The 20,061-nt window shown below is 42.5% G+C and overlaps 1 protein-coding gene across 1 annotated transcript in view; it reads left to right on the plus strand.

The window, feature by feature from the left end:
- The first annotated feature begins 6,032 nt into the window (after positions 1 to 6,032).
- The window catches only part of LOC146172181 (uncharacterized), a 41,439-nt gene continuing 27,410 nt past the window's right edge, over positions 6,033 to 20,061 (plus strand). The window contains exon 1 of the mRNA XM_084585993.1: positions 6,033 to 6,428. Coding sequence (XP_084442119.1) covers positions 6,033 to 6,428 — 396 coding nt within the window. The remainder of the gene's footprint in view (positions 6,429 to 20,061) is intronic.

The following is a 20,061-nucleotide window of genomic DNA, read 5'->3' on the forward strand; positions in this document are numbered from 1 at the left end:
AGTTCAGTTCAGTCGTTCAGTCGTGTCCGACTCTTCGTGACCCTATGGACCATGTCACGCCACGCTTTCCGGTCTTTCACCACCTTCCTAACATCACATAACTTCATCTGCAGTGCCTCGAGGATGCCATCTAACCATCGCGTTCGCTGCCTACCCCTTCTCCGGCGACCCTCAACCTTTCCCAACATCAAATCTTTCTCCAGCGACTCCTCTCTTCTCATCAGATGACCAAAGTAGCTGAGCTTTAACTTTAGAATTTGACCCTCCAATGAGCAGTCAGGGTTTATGGTCGACAATATCGACTGATTTGATCTTCTGGCAGTCCAAGGAACTCTCAAGAGTCTTCGCCAGCACCACAATTCAAATGCGTCAATTCTTCGGCGGTCAGCCTTTTTCACAGTCCAACTCTCGCATCCATCATCCATACATCACAACTGGAAAGACCATAGCACGAGTTATACGGATCTTGGTTGGCAGACTAATGTCTCTGCTCTTTACTAGGCGGTCAAGGCTAACCATTGCTCTCTTTCCCAGAAGCAGGCGACTCCTAATTTCATGGCTGCAGTCTCCTTCCGAGGTAATCTTGGAGCCCAAGAAGAGAAAATCTGTCACAGCTTCCACTTCTTGTCCATTGATGCTCCAGGACCTGATAGGGCAAGACGCCATGATCTTTGCAATAGTAAGCTTCAAACTTTGGACTCGGTATTTGCTGAAATTAGTTAATTTTTTATTATGCAATATTAAAAGCCACCTCAATGCCTATAAAGTCTTCTGCTTGTTGACAGGGTTTATGATAGCTTAAAATGGAATAAATTCGCTTTTTCTTGCAGTTTCTTCGGACAACGCAAGGGACGTATGAACTTTTACTTTATCCTGTAATCTCTTTTATTGCGGGGTATAGTGCTATTCAATCCCATTCCTAATATTATTATTTAATTTCGCGGATATGACAAAAATTAACAATACTACATTTTTGAAGACGATTCATATAATGTGTAAATAAAAGCTTGGCAGCATGATAGGTGCAGGACGGAAGCAGCAAGAATGAGTTGAGATTATGAGCATATGCTTGTTGACAGAGCTATCTAAGCGACAAAAAAATGCAGGCCACTACGGAGCGAACCCCGCGTCCACCTATACCCTGCAAAGCGTAACCTGCAGTTTAGGTTGACAGCAGGTTCCCTCTGTGCTTCCTCACGTTTTCTCTGAGCTAGATAGCTCTATCGACAAGAATAATCTTCATCTCGGCTCATTCGTGCTGCTGCAATAAAGAAATATAAAATTCCTTCAAAGCTATAATGCTGTAAAGCGCTTTGCTTATGGTTGTACGTCTGTGCACGTTAAAAAAATGGTGTCCGAAAATATGGAATTGTTAATTTTTTTCATACCCGAGAATTAAAATATGTAAATACTAGACTGAGTACCCATTGCACCTCGCGGAGAATATACAGAAAATACAAGATAGAGAAAAAGTTGTCACTTGGGTTCTCCCATGGATTTGCCAGAAATAGAGAATTTATTTAGTTTTACGATATCTTCAACCCTGCCAAGATCCACAAACTTTATTGAGATGGGTGCCCAGCCGGTGTGGGGCTGTGGCTAAGATGGCCGACTACAGCGCCGAAGTTCCCGAGTTCGACCGTGAGTGCTGGCGGCTGCATTTCCGTAGAGGCGAAACGGAGAGACGTTAGCGTGATGTGCTATCTTAGTGCACAGTAAAGATCCCCAGGGGGTCGGAAAAACTCCGTAGTCCTCCACTACGCCACCTCTCCGCCCCTCTCCGCTTTCTCTTCCATATTCCACCCTTCCCTTAGGGAGCGGTTGAGGAGTCTACAGAACATGTGTAGCAGATAACGCACCACTCCTTTACTTTGAACCAATTCATGTTAATATTATTATAGTTAATATTATTATTATTATTATTATTGAGAAGGCTTTTGATATTGCATAAGATGAAACGTAGCTAAATCCTGCAAGTAATAATCAAGTTCTGATGCCTAATAATTAAGGGGAATCCATAACAAATTCTATAGATTAAAAACATGCGTTCAATGTTATATTAATTTTGATACAACTATTGTATACAATACAGTACATTTATAAAGTGAACCAATTCATGTTAATATTATTATAGTTAATATTATTATAGTTAATATTATTATTATTATTATTATTGAGAAGGCTTTGGATATTGCATAAGATGAAACGTAGCTAAATCCTGCAAGTAATAATCAAGTTCTGATGCCTAATAATTAAGGGGAATTCATAACAAATTCTATAGATTAAAAACATGCGTTCAATGTTATATTAATTTTGATACAACTATTGTATACAATACAGTACATTTATAAAGTAATTAGGATCGTTTTTAGGAGATTTCAATACAAATCGATGTTGCGGTAGTCTTTTTAATGCGAATCAGAATAGTCCATTTTTTGATAATATTGAATTTTGGCCGATTTCAAAATAATATGGAGAAATAACGGGCACTGCTATAACTTCGAATTCTTCCACGAATAAAAATTGAGGCCTAGATAATATAGAAACAACGTTTCACAGGCAACAAGTTATTGAGTCGTGCCGGGATGTAGGGCTGAACGTCGGCAATTTTGAGGACAACCACTCAGTTTTATATTTATTTTTATAATTTAAACAATATAATGCAACACTTTTGGTTGGTACTAATAATTCTTGAGAGGTTTTTAATAAAAATCGGAGATTTTTTTTTAAACTCGATTTGAAATTATCCCTTTTTAAGCTGTTAAGCAATTTTGTGCGAATTTGTGCGAATGTGGTGCCTTTCTGAGAATACTTCGGAATATAACCTGCATAATAGAGAGGAAACGTTCAAGTGCAAACACCTTAAGATATCAGGCCAGTATGTAAGGTTGAAAATTACCATTCTTGTACCGCGCCTTTCCTGAAGAAAAGTTTGCGATTTTTTACTAATTCAAGTGTAGCAACAAAATGATTTTTCTAATAGGTTTTCTAAAAGTAAAAGTTGAATAGATTTACTGAGTAAAACGACGATAAAAAAATTTTTTTGCGGAAACAGCAGGCCTACAAACCTGAACTTATCGAAATGGCAAAATTTCGTTTCCCACCCCTAGTGCTATTCGATTTTTTTTCGAGCAAACTACGCCATATCTTGCAAAACTAAAGTGCATTCTTCTGTGTTCAGTCATTTGCCCACCAAATGTCAGAATTTTATTGAAAACAAAAAATGGTCATGGGACCTCGATTATCTTTATCTGAACACCACAGCAATATTCGCATTTCCTCGAATGATAAAAACAGGCACAACCTCATTTTGAAAGTGTCATCAGCACAATAAGCCGGATATGAATACCCAAAATTTGACTTTACCCTGTTATGACTTATATTTCATTCTATAGTTACTCGGTTCTTTGAAACTTTTAAAAGAGCCTTAAAGATGTCCTAAGGTAGCTCTAGTTGTATGTGGTTCACCATTCACCATTTCATCATGTCATACACCTTTTGACAGCCTGCCACCTTCGATCACATTGACCACCATCTTTCTTGGCTGATAGCAAAGTAGAATTCTTCTGCGTTCCTCGGAAAATAAAGTCGATGGTATAAATAAAGAAATAATTATTAAGTAAACTTTACCCAACTTTTTCTTGGAACCTAGTTTTTTAGTAAAGGTGGCGGAAGAGTCGGGGAGGGGTATTTACTTGAGCAGGGCAATAAAAAATATGTTTTCTGGAAGACATTTTGCAGTGTTGAGCTCAAATTTTAGCACCTTTGTCATCGAATGACGGTTCCTGGAGCGACGAACTAAAATGTTTGATTGTTGCAAACCTGCCTCTAAATTGTTTTCTAATCACTTATAATTTGAAAACTTTTAGAGGCAGGTTAGCAATAATTAGAGGGATTTTAGATTTTAGTTTACAAAATCAGCAATATACAATTTTCTGAAGGGAAGGGTATCTCTACAGCAAAGAGGATAAGGAAAACATATAAGAATGGCAGATTAATCCGGCTAATATGGACACCAATACATTTCCAGCTACAAGTAAATGAGGGGCCTCATAAAGCTTTCCACGGTCGCGACTTCAGGGTAGGCTCTGACACTCATTACACTCTTAGCAGAGACACGCTAATTAGGTATAAAGAGATTACTGAGCAGAATCCGCTAAACAAGGTAGGATACCCACCAGCAGATAGAAAACTATATAATAGCGGAGAAAGCATCTGGAGGAGATTACAAACAAGGGCTCTTCCGAATCCGGGTACCCTTGGCCAGTGCTATTCGGAACAGTTCTCAGGTGCAAAGTATGTCAGGATATGGCAGATCTGGCACATATATGGACGTGTCCAGAAATAAAAATGTAAATCAAGATACAAATGCGATGAATTTTGGGAAACTCTACTGTTGAGCTCACGTCCGGAAATTCTGAAATTCAGCTACGTATGATCGGACTGGCCGAACACGCCAGCCGGGCCGACTCCAGGCCGCCATCTAGGCAGATCGGTTGACGCATATACTATAGATCGGTTGACGCAAGACTTTATCACCCCCTTAAAGGTTGCAAATATAGCCCTTCCGCGATACCTCATTTGCGGGGAACTCCACCTGCTGATTTCCAAAACACGAGGTCGATCGTAGCCGCGTCGAGCACGCTTCGATGTGTGCAAAACGCAATGCGCCCGTATACTCTGCGATGACAGTGCAAATTAGAGAAGCCCAAATGAGTTAAATTAGGTCGCTTTAGAACTTAGAACACGTATAGAATCTGATAATTTAAAAGCTGGTAATGAGGTAATGGCTGCAGTCAAAATAAATGACCTACTGAACTTTTTTCTTGAAATCCACTACAGAAAGAATTTAGTTGACGAAAAAGTTATATTTTCTATTCTTTTCTTGCAAAACTTATTATTCTGCAGTCACTAAAAAGAAATGCGCAGAAAGTTTCCAAACTCTGCTAGTTAACGTTCATGAGTTCATGACAAATAACTGAAGGACACAAGCTTCAATGTTGAGGGCATGATACTACTTCAATAATGGTTACTGCCGGCTATTCCATTTGTGAATCCTAGTTCACATATATCTGGTGTGTAACTCGCTGAATCTCTAGATGCTTATTATTGCTCTATTTTCGCAGATAATTCAATATAGACACGTGTATTAGAGGCAGAAGGAGGAGCAGAATCAGTAGAAGTAGAGGATGTTTAAGTGTAGGCCTGTTTCTGGTGCTCTCGTTCCCTTGTTCAGGTCTCTCAGTGCCCTCGTTCAGCCGCTAGAGTAATTATTCCGTTTAACAACTGTTACACATCTGTAGGAGCCTTACGGGGTATGCGTGTCGACCTGCGTATGCCTGCGGCATAAAAATGGATCTCACACCGGTCCATCAGTGCCCAAGCCGCCGCCTCAGCGGTCAGTCCCCTGAATGCCTTTTGCTACTCCGACGAGAATTACGCAACCTTGGCTGACGGTCCTACCGGAAATATCCACAGACAGCAGGTCCCCGGCGCCCATCCTCTAACATATACAGTGAACACCGCCATCTTTCCATGGTGACGTCTACGAAGATGCGGAAGACTAGCTGGACACCTTCGACAACTGTAAGCTCGTTAAAGTGCATTTTGCGCTCATGGACTGCGCTAGGGCATGGTACAAAAACAACGAGAACAACCTGTCCACCTGGGACCATCATCATCATCGTCATCAGCCTGATTATACCCACTGCAGGGCGAAGGGCTCTCCCATATTTCTCCACTTAACCCGGTTCTGTGCTAGCTGCATCCACTTGACCCCTGCGAAATCCTTAACCTCATCCGCCCACGTAACTTTCTTGCGCCCCCTGCTACGCTTTCCTTCCCTTGGAATCCAGTTTGTTACCCTAAGCGACCATCGGTTATCCTCTCTTCACACTACATGTCCGGCTGGGATACATTTCGCCGAAGTCTCCTAGCTACATTCCCCAACGCAGACCGCCGGGAGAAAGCTAGCTGCGCTTCACTCCCGTAACCAGCAGACCAACGAAAGCGTCCGCATGTATGTGGAGGACATGACGCGCCTCTTCAAGCGTGCTGACCTCTACATCGAGGAGGAGAAGCTTCGCCACCTCATGCGAGGGTTTAAGCAGGAGCTTTTCGTCGGTTTTGTGTGCAGCCCACCGGGTACTGTTGCCGAATTCCACACTGAAGCGACCACCATAAAGATGACGCTCTTGCGGCGAGACCCGCAATACAATCGCCATGCAAGCACGCTTCGGCCCGCTCCTCTTTCGATGTCGCTTGGGAGTGGTGTGGCCGTTTTGCGTGACCTAATCAGGTCAATGATCAGGGAGGAATTACAAGCCATCCTGCTGCCTTCTGTTACATCGCTGCCTGAAATCATCCAGGACGAGGTGTGCCTGGCAGCGCAGCAGAAACCACTCTCTGAGGTTACTAGGCAGACTGAGGTCAGACCTATGCATCTGTATTCTTTTGGGTGCCAGCAGCAGGCTACGATGTCAATACCACGACTCGAACAGTGCGCTTGCTCGAACAGTCGGAAATGTGATGTGTGGCGTGCACCGGACCGGCGGCCACTCTCCTACCACTGTGGTGAGGCGGATCTCTTTACAGCGCCTGCATGTACCGCCGACTGGGTCTGCGTGGTTTCGCACCCGACGACCCTTGCCCTTGGAACGGCAAACGGCCAGCGTATGTCACAGGCCGTCAGAGGCCTATGACATACGGCCGCTATAACTCTAAATCGTCGTCTTCTCTGCGTTACCGTACCCCAAGCCCTCGCCGAGATGCCAGCTATACCGTGCGGCGTTCCCCCAGTCCACGTCGGGAAAACTAATCTGAGCGATCTCCGGAGGCAAGGCCGCTGCTCTTTGGAAATTGAAGATCCTCCGCCGCCAATACACCGATACGCTGATTTCTAACAGGGACAGGGCAGCGACAGCATCCGACGCGCTACATTCAATTTATGTGTGATAACTGATAGAACCACGCGATAGCTTGATACTGGCGCGCACTATTCAGTGGTGATCCATGCACTCGCCCAGGGATTGTGAAACGTTTTGACGCTGGGTTTCGGCACTAGCATTCTATTGCCTAGCAATCACCTCATTAGGTATACCGGAAGGTGCCCAGCCCGAAACGATGCCCACGGCTTTTTTACGTCGGTGAATTCGTCGTCTTGTGCGACTGTTCGAGAGATGTGATCCTGGGCCAAAGCGAGCGGTGGAGTCATTGATCTACACGAGGCGCTAGTCACGTTTTCGACGAAGCAAGCCGTGGCGCATAGCGCCACAGAAGATTCAGGAGTCAATGCTCTGCGTATTGTCGAAGGTGGTGTAATGCTGCCACCACAGTCCAGTGTACCGGTGTTATTGAGGAACCACTAGATTCACAACTATCAGGCTATTGCAGACCGTCACCCTTCGCTGCTGTTCGAGAAGGGAGTGGCTCTCGTACGCGGTCTTGTCGAATGGAATGACGGCTATGCGACTGTTTTGCTGACGAATTTGATCAAAGAAATTCAGCACTTCATCAAGGGAATGGCTGCTGCTTCCTTCATGACATGGATGGGTTGCCGAATCTGTGCCCACCGGAGATGAATCTTCGCGACGATACCGCACCATGTCACGCTCTTCTGAAAGATAAAATCACCCTTGGCTTGTCATTTGATCAGAAAAACCTTCTTGGCCCCAGCTAGTTGATTTAAAGATAGCTTTGTGACGAGATCCAAGGTCGGGCGTACACCTGTAGCCAAGCATCGCATCGTCATCGTTTCGGCCACGCCACGCGTTTGCCAGCGTCTTTACCGTGTTTCGTCTAGGGAACGGGAGGTTATTAAAATGCAAGTGGACGAAATGCTTTAAGACGATGTTCTACACACGTCATAAGTCAAGTCCATGGGCTTCGCCGGTGGTCCTGGTGAAAAAGAAAGAGAATCGTTGCGGTTCTCACTTATTTACAGAAAACTAAAAAGTGTTACTAAAAAGGACGTATACACACTCCACAGGATCGATAATGCGCTTGACCGACTCCGTGACGCCAGCTTCTCTTTCCTAAATCTGAAAAGCGGATGTTGGCAGATAAACGTGGACGAGCGGGTCTGTATGAATTTAAGGTGCTCTCGTTTGTGCTTTGCTCCGCTCCGGCAATGTTTCACAGAATGATGGACTCCGTTTTAGCTGGTATGAAACGGAAGTCGTGCCTTGTGTACTTCATCCAACACTTGCAATGATTGCGCATTGTGCTTCAAGCTCTCTAGTCTGCGTGACTAACCATCAAGCCAAAGAGATGTCATTTCGCCTTTGAGGAGCTTCGCGTTTTAGACCACATTGTCAGCTCAATAAGTGTTCTCCTAGTTCCGGACAAGACTTCCGCCGTCTCGAGTTCCTCATGCGCCACCGGCAACAAGGACCTCCGACACTTGTTGGGCCTCTGCTCGTATTAGCGTCGTTTTGTCTCAGATTTTGCTCGCCTAAATGAGCCATTGACAGCCTTGACCCGAGATGACTCACCCTTGTTATGGGGTAGTGCTCAAAAAGAAGCCTTCAAGGAACTCAGCCGTCGTATTCAAAGTCCACCAATACTAGCTCATTCTGATGAGAATGCAGACACTGATGACCACACTGACGCCTGCAATGTCGAACTCGGAGAGACCCTCATACGGGTGCAGGACGGTGCAAAACGAGTCATCTCCTACGCGAGGCGTATGCTTTTGCGATCGGAAGCTATTCGAAGACGTAAAAAGCGTGTCTTGCCATCATTTGGGCTCTGAAAAAGTTCCGACCATACATCTACGGATGACAGCCTCGTGTCGTCAGGGATCATCATTCGCTATGCTAGCTAGCCAGCATTAAAGACCCTTTTGGCCGGTTGCCGAGATGGAGCTTCTGGTCGCAGGAGTATAACGTGACGGTTCAACAAGTTGAGCCTTCACTCCAAAAGGGTAATTGCGGTTACTAACTTTAAGGGTAGTAACTGCTTGTCACTCATGTTACTAACTAGTTAGTAATGGCAGGTAGTATCAGCATGGTAGTAGCATATACTACCTGTAGAAGGTAGTACCAGAACTACCTCTAGAACAATTGCAACCTCTAGAGGTAGTACTAGTAGCTGCCTTCAGCAAAATGTACTACCTATAGGAGGTAGTAGGAGCAACTGCTATTACTAATATGTCCTAACACTGCATGTAGTGAGAGTAATTAGCTTTGGCCAAATTTACTACCTATATGAGGTAATAAGACCTACTACCTTTGATAATATTAACCACAACTGCAGGTAGTTAGAGGAACTACATTCAGCAAAATTCACTACTTATAAAAGGTAGCAAGAGCAAATACACATTCACTACCCGCACAGGTAGTTTTAGGAACTCCACTTAACAAAATAACACTACCTCCTCAGGTAGTAATAGCAGCTACCTATATCAGGATATGCAACATCTGGGAATAGTAACAGCCACTACATTTAGCAACACCCATCCACCTCCGGAAGACTGCAACAATACAAAACTATCGGAAAATAGTACAAATTTAGCAAACTGCTCTTTTTTGTTTCTGGTGGCATAACCACTAACCAGACTGCTGGATTACACAAGATAGAAGCACTGTGAAGCAGCAGACTTACATGGCCTCAAAAAAAAGAAATAAAATGAACACAAGTGTGACTAAGAAGATGCAACTTTATTTCTCCTTGTTCAGTTGACACATTCAACTTTCTAGATAAAAAACATTGCCCGCATCACAAGTGGTGAAAAGCAGATTAACTGAAGACGAGCAAAACACTCAAATAGAGAGGAGGTAATTTTGTTCACTTTGGTTATCACACATTCTTCTGAGACAGTACATTTAGACCAGAGTTCAGTGTATTTAACTTCAAACCTTTGCCGGAGGTTTAGGTATTGAGGACTTGTAAAGCTGTGCGTGCATTTGACCATTCGTAGCAATAATGATAAGAACTGATAGAAGAAATAGCGTACAAGAACTATCAGCATATATCTATGAAAGTTGCTTGACGTGCAATATTTAACCGAATATGTGCAATAAAATCTCAACTAAAAGAAGGTTTTCGGCAAAGAAAAATGGAAGTACCAGCTCATACACTGCGTAGCTTTCTGCTTTGCCTAGTTCTAACAGTACCTCAGGTATGAGGAAGCTTTTTGTTCCTTATTGTTTTGCCCAATATTGTTCTACATAAATATGAAGTACTTGTAGGAGTCATTGCTAACAACTGATCATCTGTCTACTCTACGGCAATTAAACAGATGTTACATCTTCATGATTTACCATGAAAGCAGATGTAGATAGTGTTCAGCCGCTTGCAAAGGCAAACGATTGTCAGATTGAGCTCCTGACTGCTCGAGCAATTGACGCCGTATATAGGGCATGGAGAAACAACATAGTGTTATACGGGGTGGATGATGTTTGCGACGAAGTTGGTCGAGTTCTGATGGAAAGGTAATCGCTTTTACCTAAGAACATTCGAAACTGTATTCAAGAGAGGGAATTAAAGCATCCTCATAGGCTAGAGCGCTTTACCCCAAATCAGCCCAGACGAGTTATAGTGCAGTTTGCCTATTTTAAAGACAAAAACGCCTTCAGACTAGCAGAAAAAACATGCATTCTAAAATTATTGTAACCCAAGGCTCTTCTCCAGCCACTCGCTTAGCCCAGAAAAACTTGATCGAATTTAATAAAAAAAAAGCTTTCGCAGTACTCTTCGCCGAAACAGGCTTGAAGCAGGAAAGGACACATATGCGGATGATATGGTAAACAAACAAGTTGTTCTTCGTTAACCATATTAATTGGCGCATGTCAAAGAAATAAAATGAAATTCTTCTCTTTATTTTACGCTAACCTAAGAAGCATGCTGCCAAAAGGCGACATCCTTATTAGCCTTATTGATTCATCAGATTCTAATTTCATAGCACTAAGACACGGCTGAATTCATCCACAGATGATTCAGAAATTTTCCCTCCCACCTAAATGTCAAATTTTTTGTGCAGAATGCGACAGCAGACGCAGCGGCTGTGTCATTTTTGCTACTCATCCTGATTTGAATTGCAATCGAATAACAATTCATAATTGTTTAGAAAATTGTATTCGTATGCTTCAGGGCTGCACACCTCCATATCATCCTAGGCGCATGCTATTGCCCACCTGATTACGATAACTCGTTCGTGTCCCAATTACCCGTGTTAAATGAGGCGATTTTAACTCCCTAGTATTACTTTGCCTGACCTCGCTCTCAACATTTCGAAGGATAATACTGAAAGCAACTTTATTAACGGATGCCTATCATTTTCGCTATCCCAGATCGTTCACTCAGCAACTAGGCAAGAGGACCAAGCCCCTTACCATACACGTTTTTTTGCTGAAACCGACAAATAAAAATTAGCTAATGAGATCTAATAACCGATAAACTTTAGAACATGAAGAAATACTGCAGGCTAAGTTATACGACTCATGAGCTCTTATCTTATTTCAATGGACTAGGACACAGCAGTCTTTTACAATCTTGATTCTTTGCAACACCTTGGTGTATATGATATTGACTGGTGGGGATTTCACCGTGCTGATTAGAAAACAGCTTTGCCTATAACTCTAGTGGGAGCAATAAAAGTGCTTTTATATGAATTGAATGCCTTTTTCTATATGGTTTTCATCTATGATGTGGTCAGTGTAGAGAAAAAGAGGCCAAGCACAAGGATAACTCTAAATTTGTCATTTACTAATCCTACACAGGTGACGACAATAACAGCGTCAAGCATCTCTTACTGCTCTGGATTTTCAATCAACTGCAGTACCAACAAATAGCTAACATCATATCTATGCCTAGGGTTTGCTGAGCTGGGTGTCTTCACAAGATTTAGGATATGTAGCTTTCTTCCAAAAATCTAACAAACCATCTACGTCTGGCTAGCACACTACAAAGGGCATGCACTGTTGTGGAGACCGATTGAACAAAGCTAAAGGTCACAAAGAAAAGCACAACACTTCTAGAGCAAAAAAATATTGTGGAATCAAATTGTTACATGCAGTTTCATCTATAATAATACAAATCCCAACTGAATGATAAAACCATGTTTTACATTTTACCTAATGACTCTTAGGAGGCAACTTGCACATACTTCAGCACATGTCACTGGAGAATTCATGTGTGGAGCCTAAAAACTATTATATCTTCTCTAGAAAACTCAAGATAATTTCAAACCCAGCAGCCGTGGTCTGCAGTGTTTTCCGGGCACCTGTACAGTTCAAACTCTCGTAGTTAATAGTTGGGGGATAAACACGCTGTGACGATCACAACAAACACCAAAACCATAATTTGCAGGGTACACGACACATAGCATCAAGTTTAGCTTTCCTAACCACAGCAATGAAAACACAATTTACTTCTGAATAATTTTTTTTTCACTGACTTCATCATTATTAAAAGAAATAATGCAGTCAAACCAAGGTAGCTGTCCGTTCATACCAGCAGCTTTAGCTATGCTTGTGGTATGACCTTGTCGTGACGCTGGGACTAAGTCGACCCGGCCTTCACTTGGTAGCGTGCAGAGACTCCGGGTTGAAGAAGGATTGAACCTTCGAAGTTGGTAAAATATATACAAGCAGGTTTAATGGCACTTTGAGAAAACTTATTTACATGAAAAAGAAGGGTATATCAGCAAAATGGCAAGCGTTAAAAGTTCATAGCGAGAAGCGTCTGGTTGAGCCGTTTACCCAGGGCTCAGAGCGTCATTTCGTGCTCTGCAACGTCCTTAAAACCCCCTATGTCTAGCCCCTCTCTGAAGATGCTGACCAACCAGTTCCAGGGCACGCCCCTCAGATATCGGCATCCAATCGAACACATCACTGCACTGATGGTCTGATGCACTGACTGGTCCGGTATTGTTTCCTTGGGCGGGGTCACTTGTTGGCGGGTAGAGCTTGGGAACGGCGAGGAGGTGCATTTCTATTCTTCTGCAAAGATCCGATATGGTAGTTCCGGCAAGTGGATTTCCTTGTCAGAAACCCAAGTGCACGTGCGCGCCACATACTGCTCCCAGCATTGTCCCTTTCCGGCAATTGCAAATCTTTCCTGCATTCCCGGGAATTCCTCTAATGGCCGTATTCGTCATGCTCCTTTCTTGTCCTGTACGTCAGCGGACGTGTCACTCTGTCGTCTCCTTTGGACAATAGGCATTCCTCACTTGACAATAGCGCTTCTCGACGGGAAGGGTGAACAATTGAACAAAAGCACATCCGGCTATTTCTCTCAGGGCGACGTTTCTTTGTATTTTTCTTGACGTTCCCTTGACAGGGCCAATTTGGCATTTGCAGGGTCTCGACAAAGCAAAGCAGGCTCACACAAAAAGATTCATGGAAACAGGCTCACTTAGAGCCCTTGCGCCAACAGCACATATCCACAGCACATATCCATGCCCACAGGCGAACAATAGTGCGCGCAAGTGCGGACCATGCATGGTCATAACAACCTTAACTGTGCATCCCTGAACGTGTCATAACATTTTGTGGTGGCTTGCAGAAGGGTACTGCAGTGTGCTTGCTGGTAGATGATTTATTGTGTCCCTCTATTGTGCTGTGGTGTGTAGGTCAGCCGAAGGTAGGCTCCAGGCACTGGCCAGCCTCAAGTGCTTAGGCAACTGCATATTCAGCAAGGGGAAAATATCGACAAGTTAAACCGAGCCCACAACTCCTTTCCTAGTAATGAAAACAGATAAAGCTATAAATTCAGTACTTAAAATTATGAAGATTTTGGGCAAACAACTTTAAGAAGACTGCTCACAGCACAATGAAAAAAGTGCTAGATTTCAGCCTCAATACAGTGCACTGTGTTTGCCAAAAGTAACCAGCTTGCATGGTTTACTTCACGCTCGTGTAAAAGAACCTTTATAGTTTCCCTAAATATGAAAGTGCCATGAAAGGCAGTTCAGGTTTTACCTTGCCTTCTAAGATTTAGAAGTGGGGGGTGGCATAAACACACCACAATATGGATGATAGGGATACCTCAAAGCCTGGTTTGTAGAAAAAAAACGTTAAAAATGCGACAAATCTAAAATTAGGCCGTTTTGAATCATAGTTTTTCTTCACGACTGTGAGGCAAATCTACCTTGATATTACAGAGTGGATAAAAAATTCGAGCTCAAAGAGTGTACGAATGTTCCTGTTACGCATAAAAAGAAAGCACACGAAACATTTTCCATTATATGGCATGTTTGAGCAGAGTAGATTTCTTCAAAACTCCAAGAAAAATTACCCCATCACCCTATAAGTTATTCCATAATTGTCCTAAAGTTGGGACTAGTCTCTTGGAGGAGAGAGATAATGAGTTTAGGAGAACACATTACATTATTCGGCCTCTAATTATGTTACTAAAGGTGAAACATACAGCTTCTCAAGCATCGTCATAACTGCTTAAATGGAGATGGAAAATTAGCAAACACAAAGCCGGTTGCCAAATTTTTCCCTTACGTTAAGTCTGATACCTGCACTGTGAAGAGATAGCCTATGTGATTACGTTATTATGAACAAGTACTGGTTTGTTACATAGCAGGGTGTAACGGCCCAGCCATTTGTGGATGTAGGTAACCGCATGAAGTGTGCCCATAGGAATGAATGTACACAACTGCTTTGAAATTTCCTAGCTTCAGACTAACTATATCACGTCTATGGCCATTTTCTTCATTTATCATACCTATGTGCATTCTACAGCAAAGAAAAGGCTTTCAAAAATTTTATTTGAAAGCCAGTATCCTTAAATCACTCCAGCATGACCTCGTCACCTACATTTGACACGTCCGCTTTTTTTAAGCTCTATTAAAATTGCTTAAACAAGGTAACCTGACTTTCTTATTTGTAGTACTTTTGATGTGGAAAACTAAACAGGAAACTAAGACATAGTGTGGAAAAGCCTGCTATAACAAAGCTACGAAGAAAAAAATAAATTTAGCTAATGGGAGCAAAAGGTTCCCCAACATGTATTTCATAAAGAAATGCTTATTACAAATAAAAAATAAAGCAAAAATTTCAACAGGAGAAATACAAAGCAGCAATCTGGGGATACGAAAGTCATCATGGCTGCACTGTGAACAAAAAATATACCAAAAAGTGTAATTTATGACTCGGTTGCTATGGGAATGCCACGAGCGGCTATCCACACCCACAGACAGTGGCACCGCCACAGCATCCATACGTCACAAATCAATACTGGCTTATAATAATGTTATCAGGTATGCTTTCCCTTTATAGTAAAGGTAACAGGGTTAGTGTATGGGCAATATTCTAAGGAGCGGTAGGCTATTTGTTGATTTTGTGCCTTCATTTTAGGCCCTTCTCCCAATGCTCTAGAAAACAAGTTCCAGCTTTGATAACGTTACTGGAAACAATACAATGCAGCATGTTGCTTCATATTCTTTCCTTTCTCCTAGAAACTTAATTCGTAATTTTAAGAAAAATTAGGAATGGGTTTTACCTTAAAATACTGCATAAGAATACTATTTTCAAATGCGGCGAATTTGGGACAGTGTTTATTGTGCGGCCATTCTGTATATAAAAATAAAGATTTTTGTAAGCATGCATGCTTACGCGGACAGGCAATGAATGTGAAACGCTATTTATTTATAATAAACTTACTTACTTACTTATTTAACTATGTAAATAGTTATCCATTCTGCAATTCTATGTAGGTGTACCCTACCGTCTCAGTGAAAAAAAATATTTAAAAAGCCTTCTTTCAGACTTGTGGTACGTCTCAAATTTTTTTTAAATGGTAATTTTATTACAGAATCAGAAATATGCCTGACTTTCGGCACTTGCTACGTTTTGCTCTGAGCAGATATAATATATTAATCAGGGCCTGCATACTCACTCCAAGGTAATTCCAAAGTTGCAGAGAAGTGCATAGACAGCAGAGCTACTTATGTCACGAAGTCAGTCATACTTTTCCTTTGAAAATACTATAAATAGCACAAAACTAAGTTCACTGCTGCTGTATTGAGCGATGTGTGTACAATGTTAAGGCAATCAAATAACTTTGCACAAGTGCGGCCTCTGAAATCAATCTAGAAGGGAGCACAGCGGACATGACATTAATGATGTGAAATTGCTTTTTTATTTCTGGTTTGGAACTGTTCACTATTGCATTATTTCAAAACTTCTATCGAAAGCCACAACACAAAGTACCAGCAAATGCATTCCTCCTGAAAGCTCATTTCCACCTGTGCTGTGAACAATACAAAGATACGCATAATGCATCAAAGATATGGAAGGCTATTTGGTAATGAAAGCAATCACTCTTGTCATGCACATTTGACTACTTACTGGCACTGAAATAATTATTTCGAATCGTCATTCTACTAGCAAACACCTAACGGCTGAGTAGTATACCAGCTAGTACCTTGGCGCCAGGCGATCTTGTTTTACAGAGATAGGAATATTTTTGTACATGCACACAAGCCCCAAACCTAAATCCAGCGACCACTTTGAAACATGCGCCACAGCAACAACCTGCTTTTTGCGCGCTGGCTCTATTCATCGCATTAATGCACCCAACTGTTAGAAAAAAAGACGATTATTCAAACATACTCTTTAAGAAAACATTTATTTCAAATAAAAGATTGAGGCACAATAGATATACTAAGAGATAAATAAATCTCAAAATAAAAGCATATTTGTTCACGCATTTGCCTTGAAAACGATCACACGGGCCACAACTCGTTCGGGGTACTGATCACATCCAATACACATCCACCACAATCATATCATGAAATATACACAGTAACTTTATACTTATATCCTACAACTTTTTGGCGGTAGCGACGAGCTTAGGTATGAAAAGGGATGGCTTCCCAAGAGCGATTGGCTCGCCCTCACAATAAAACAGGCAGCTTATTGAGCGGTCACGTCGAGTTCGCAGCATATGTATTACGGTGACAGTACAGGCAACAGTTTTAACAACGCATACCTCATTCAATCGCAACAATAAACTAAAATAATTTCAAGCAGCATACTCACATTTGAAAGCAACAACGCCAGTCCATTTCCTTTTTCCGTGTTGATGCGTGGCCACGGTGTGCCGGCGTTGCCACGCCGCGGTGCAGTGGGCGTACGACATTGAATCTATTTACCACTACTACACGTACTTGAGAACGTCTACCGTAGTGCACATGTCACACATCAATTCTGTGGCCCATTCAAAGAACCACAGCAGAAAAAAGCAGCATACCGTAAGGAAATAGCACTCACAATCCTAATGACACCACAAAACAACAAAGGCAACATGGGCGGCATTCGCAGCCTCTCCGCCACTGATGACTTCAGATCGGTTCGGATTAACACATCAGTGGCTTTTCTTGACCTTTAACTGCCGCTTCCTAGACAATTTTTCGTTTGCGGAAGCCTGTTAAGGGGATATCTGTTTCTTGCTTTTTTTTTCATTTTGGAACGGCAGCGCACAGTATCCGTCCAGGGCTTTAATTAGACAAAAAGCTGACAGGCTGGGGGAAAGTGGTTTTTGCACCCATCTTCCACCGTCATGAAGGCACGGTCTGGTTTTGTGCTGGTTTTGAAGGGTGTTACGAAGCGGAATAATCTCAGTCCTTGCTACATGGCTTTCAATGCAGCTTTTAAGCGAGTGCTTGGATCGCTCTGCGCAAAAAAAAAAAGGATCGACGCATGAAGACACATGTTGAAATCCATCATCCATCCATCATCCATCATCATCCATCCATCATCCTAAACAAAGAGATCAGGAACTAACATTGTTTTAGATCTGGCTGCATTTAGTTCGAGTTCATTTGTCAAAAATTTTGCATTGTACTTAAACTGCACTTTTTCTTAACTGCCGCTTTTTGCATGTTACTATTCATGTAACCACACTCCCCTCTATAATGCATAGGGGACTGACGGTATGTAAATAAGTAAATAAAGAGAAAAACGTAATAGAGTAGCAATGTCATCGGCAGTGTTACATCTAGTGCATATTTGAATATTGTTATCGAGTATACATCAGATATATTCTAATCATGGTAGTAACTGTTCCGATACATTTACTACCCTTGCTCCTAGTCAAGTAATAAAAAGGTTAATTGCAGTCTAAAAACGTAGTAACAGCAGGAGTTACCACAGCTGTGCTACCTCAGTTTCTTTTGAGGTAGAAACTAGGTCGCATGAAGGTAGTACAAATGTAGTAACGGTAAACAAAAGTAGTAACGGAAGCCATTACTACCTTTTTTCTAAGAGTGTACACAGTAAATAGTGTAACAGTTACACTGAAGAACTGCACGGGAGATGAGTAAGAGTCGCTAGTATTAAGCCATGCAGACACCTTCAGACGGTTTGGGTAAATCGGGGCTTTATAGATATCTCTGTGGGTTGGGTTTTAAAACAGGTGTGTGGCTTACGACTATGTTATAGTGACACGTGTATTAGAGGTAGAAAAAGAAGGAGCGTAATCGGCAGAACTAGATGACGCTAAACTGTAGGCCTGTTTCTGGTGCCCTCATTTCCTTGTTCACCAGTGTCAGAACCCTCGTTTAGCCGCTGCAGTAATTCTTCAGTGTTACACTGAAGAAGTACTGCAGCTCTTTTTCGTGCATTGACATCGCACAGTATACGGGCCCATTGCTTTTCGCCTCCATAGAAAAGGAGCCGCCGCGGCCGGAATTAGGATTCAGCATTCGAGAGCCCTAACTGCGTAGCCATCGCTACTGAACAACTGGGTAAACTGAAGCGTTATATCGATATTCGGTAGCCGCGTGGTAGGCCTCGCTAGATAACTTGGTAGGTTGGGACAGTTTGCCAATAGGAATGCGTGAAATAACACAGGTGCAGATTAGGGGACTGGCATTTGTATTTAAGAGGACAAAAAAAGACGTGTAAGCGAACGATGAACTGCAATGTTAGCTGCAGACGGCAGCCATTTACACAATTCCACCATATCATAACAGAAGCGCAAGTGTCCAGCAACCATATTTTTATATATGGCTATATGATCCCACACATGCTCATAAACGTACAGTAGTAAGTTACAACATTATTCAAAAACCACTCGAGGTAGATATAAATCCCCGCATTAATCATGCAGTACAAGCGCGCCCGGGTGGCATAGGGGCCGCATGTCTAACTTTGGAAGCAAGGAGGGTCATGGAAGGGTGGATTTTGAACTCACACTCTCCTCCTAAAGGCCCAAGTTGGCAGAACCTGGCAACTCAGCCATGTAATACGCTCAATTAACGTCACGCAACCCATAGATGAATCAGTGGTTGGCTACGTAACCTGCCTACTGGCAGAACCATGCCCCTTAGGTTTCGCTCGCAATGTCGAAGCCAACGTAGACGGCGGATTTTCTAGAAACCGCTGACTTCAACGCTGTCACGTTAAAGCTGGTATATATGTTCGGAATAAAAATTAAACATATTTACAAGGAAACATGAGTGCTTTAACATGTGTTATTTACTTCGCAATAATGCCCCAAATTCGAAACCTCCTGATACGCTAAGCATTTAAATTGTTTTTACGTTATTTGCTAATCAGTGTTTTGAGGCATGCGCTGGCCTGTAATGCAACTCGCATATTCTTTCCAATTTTGCTTTTTTTTTCTTCATTCAACATAACCGCGCTTGCTAGCAAGCCTGGCGTAGGCTGCTTCTTCACTAGACAAAGCCAAAGGCGCCAGGAGGGTGCTGGGTTTTCCACTGATCGATGGTCTTAGCGCTGCCGCGTTAAGTGTTCTCGGTAGCGGAATAACTTAGAGCTTTGAAGACACACTGCGAAAGGCTTGACTACGTGTTCTTGCACACTTGTTGGCTGCAGTACTCCCACCGAATGTTGTCATGGCATGATGACCTCGCAACGCACGATTCGCCTCCAACATGGGTCAAAGGTTGCAGTTTTGCTCTGCATTAACCAGTTACGAGAGCTCGGCTGTACACTACTCGGTTTGCATCACAGCTTTCAGTGAGTGCATGTAAAGACCTTATACTGTTAAGGATTGAGCAATTTGCGCTTCATTTTCGATCACCCCTAACTTTGTAGTAGAAACCCATTGCATAGTTCAAATTGTTTCAATGATAGTAATCAT

The sequence above is a fragment of the Amblyomma maculatum genome, unplaced genomic scaffold (assembly GCF_055883805.1).
Source record: "Amblyomma maculatum isolate TAMU_Amacu unplaced genomic scaffold, ASM5588380v1 scaffold_13, whole genome shotgun sequence".
Taxonomy (NCBI): Eukaryota; Metazoa; Arthropoda; class Arachnida; order Ixodida; family Ixodidae; genus Amblyomma; species Amblyomma maculatum.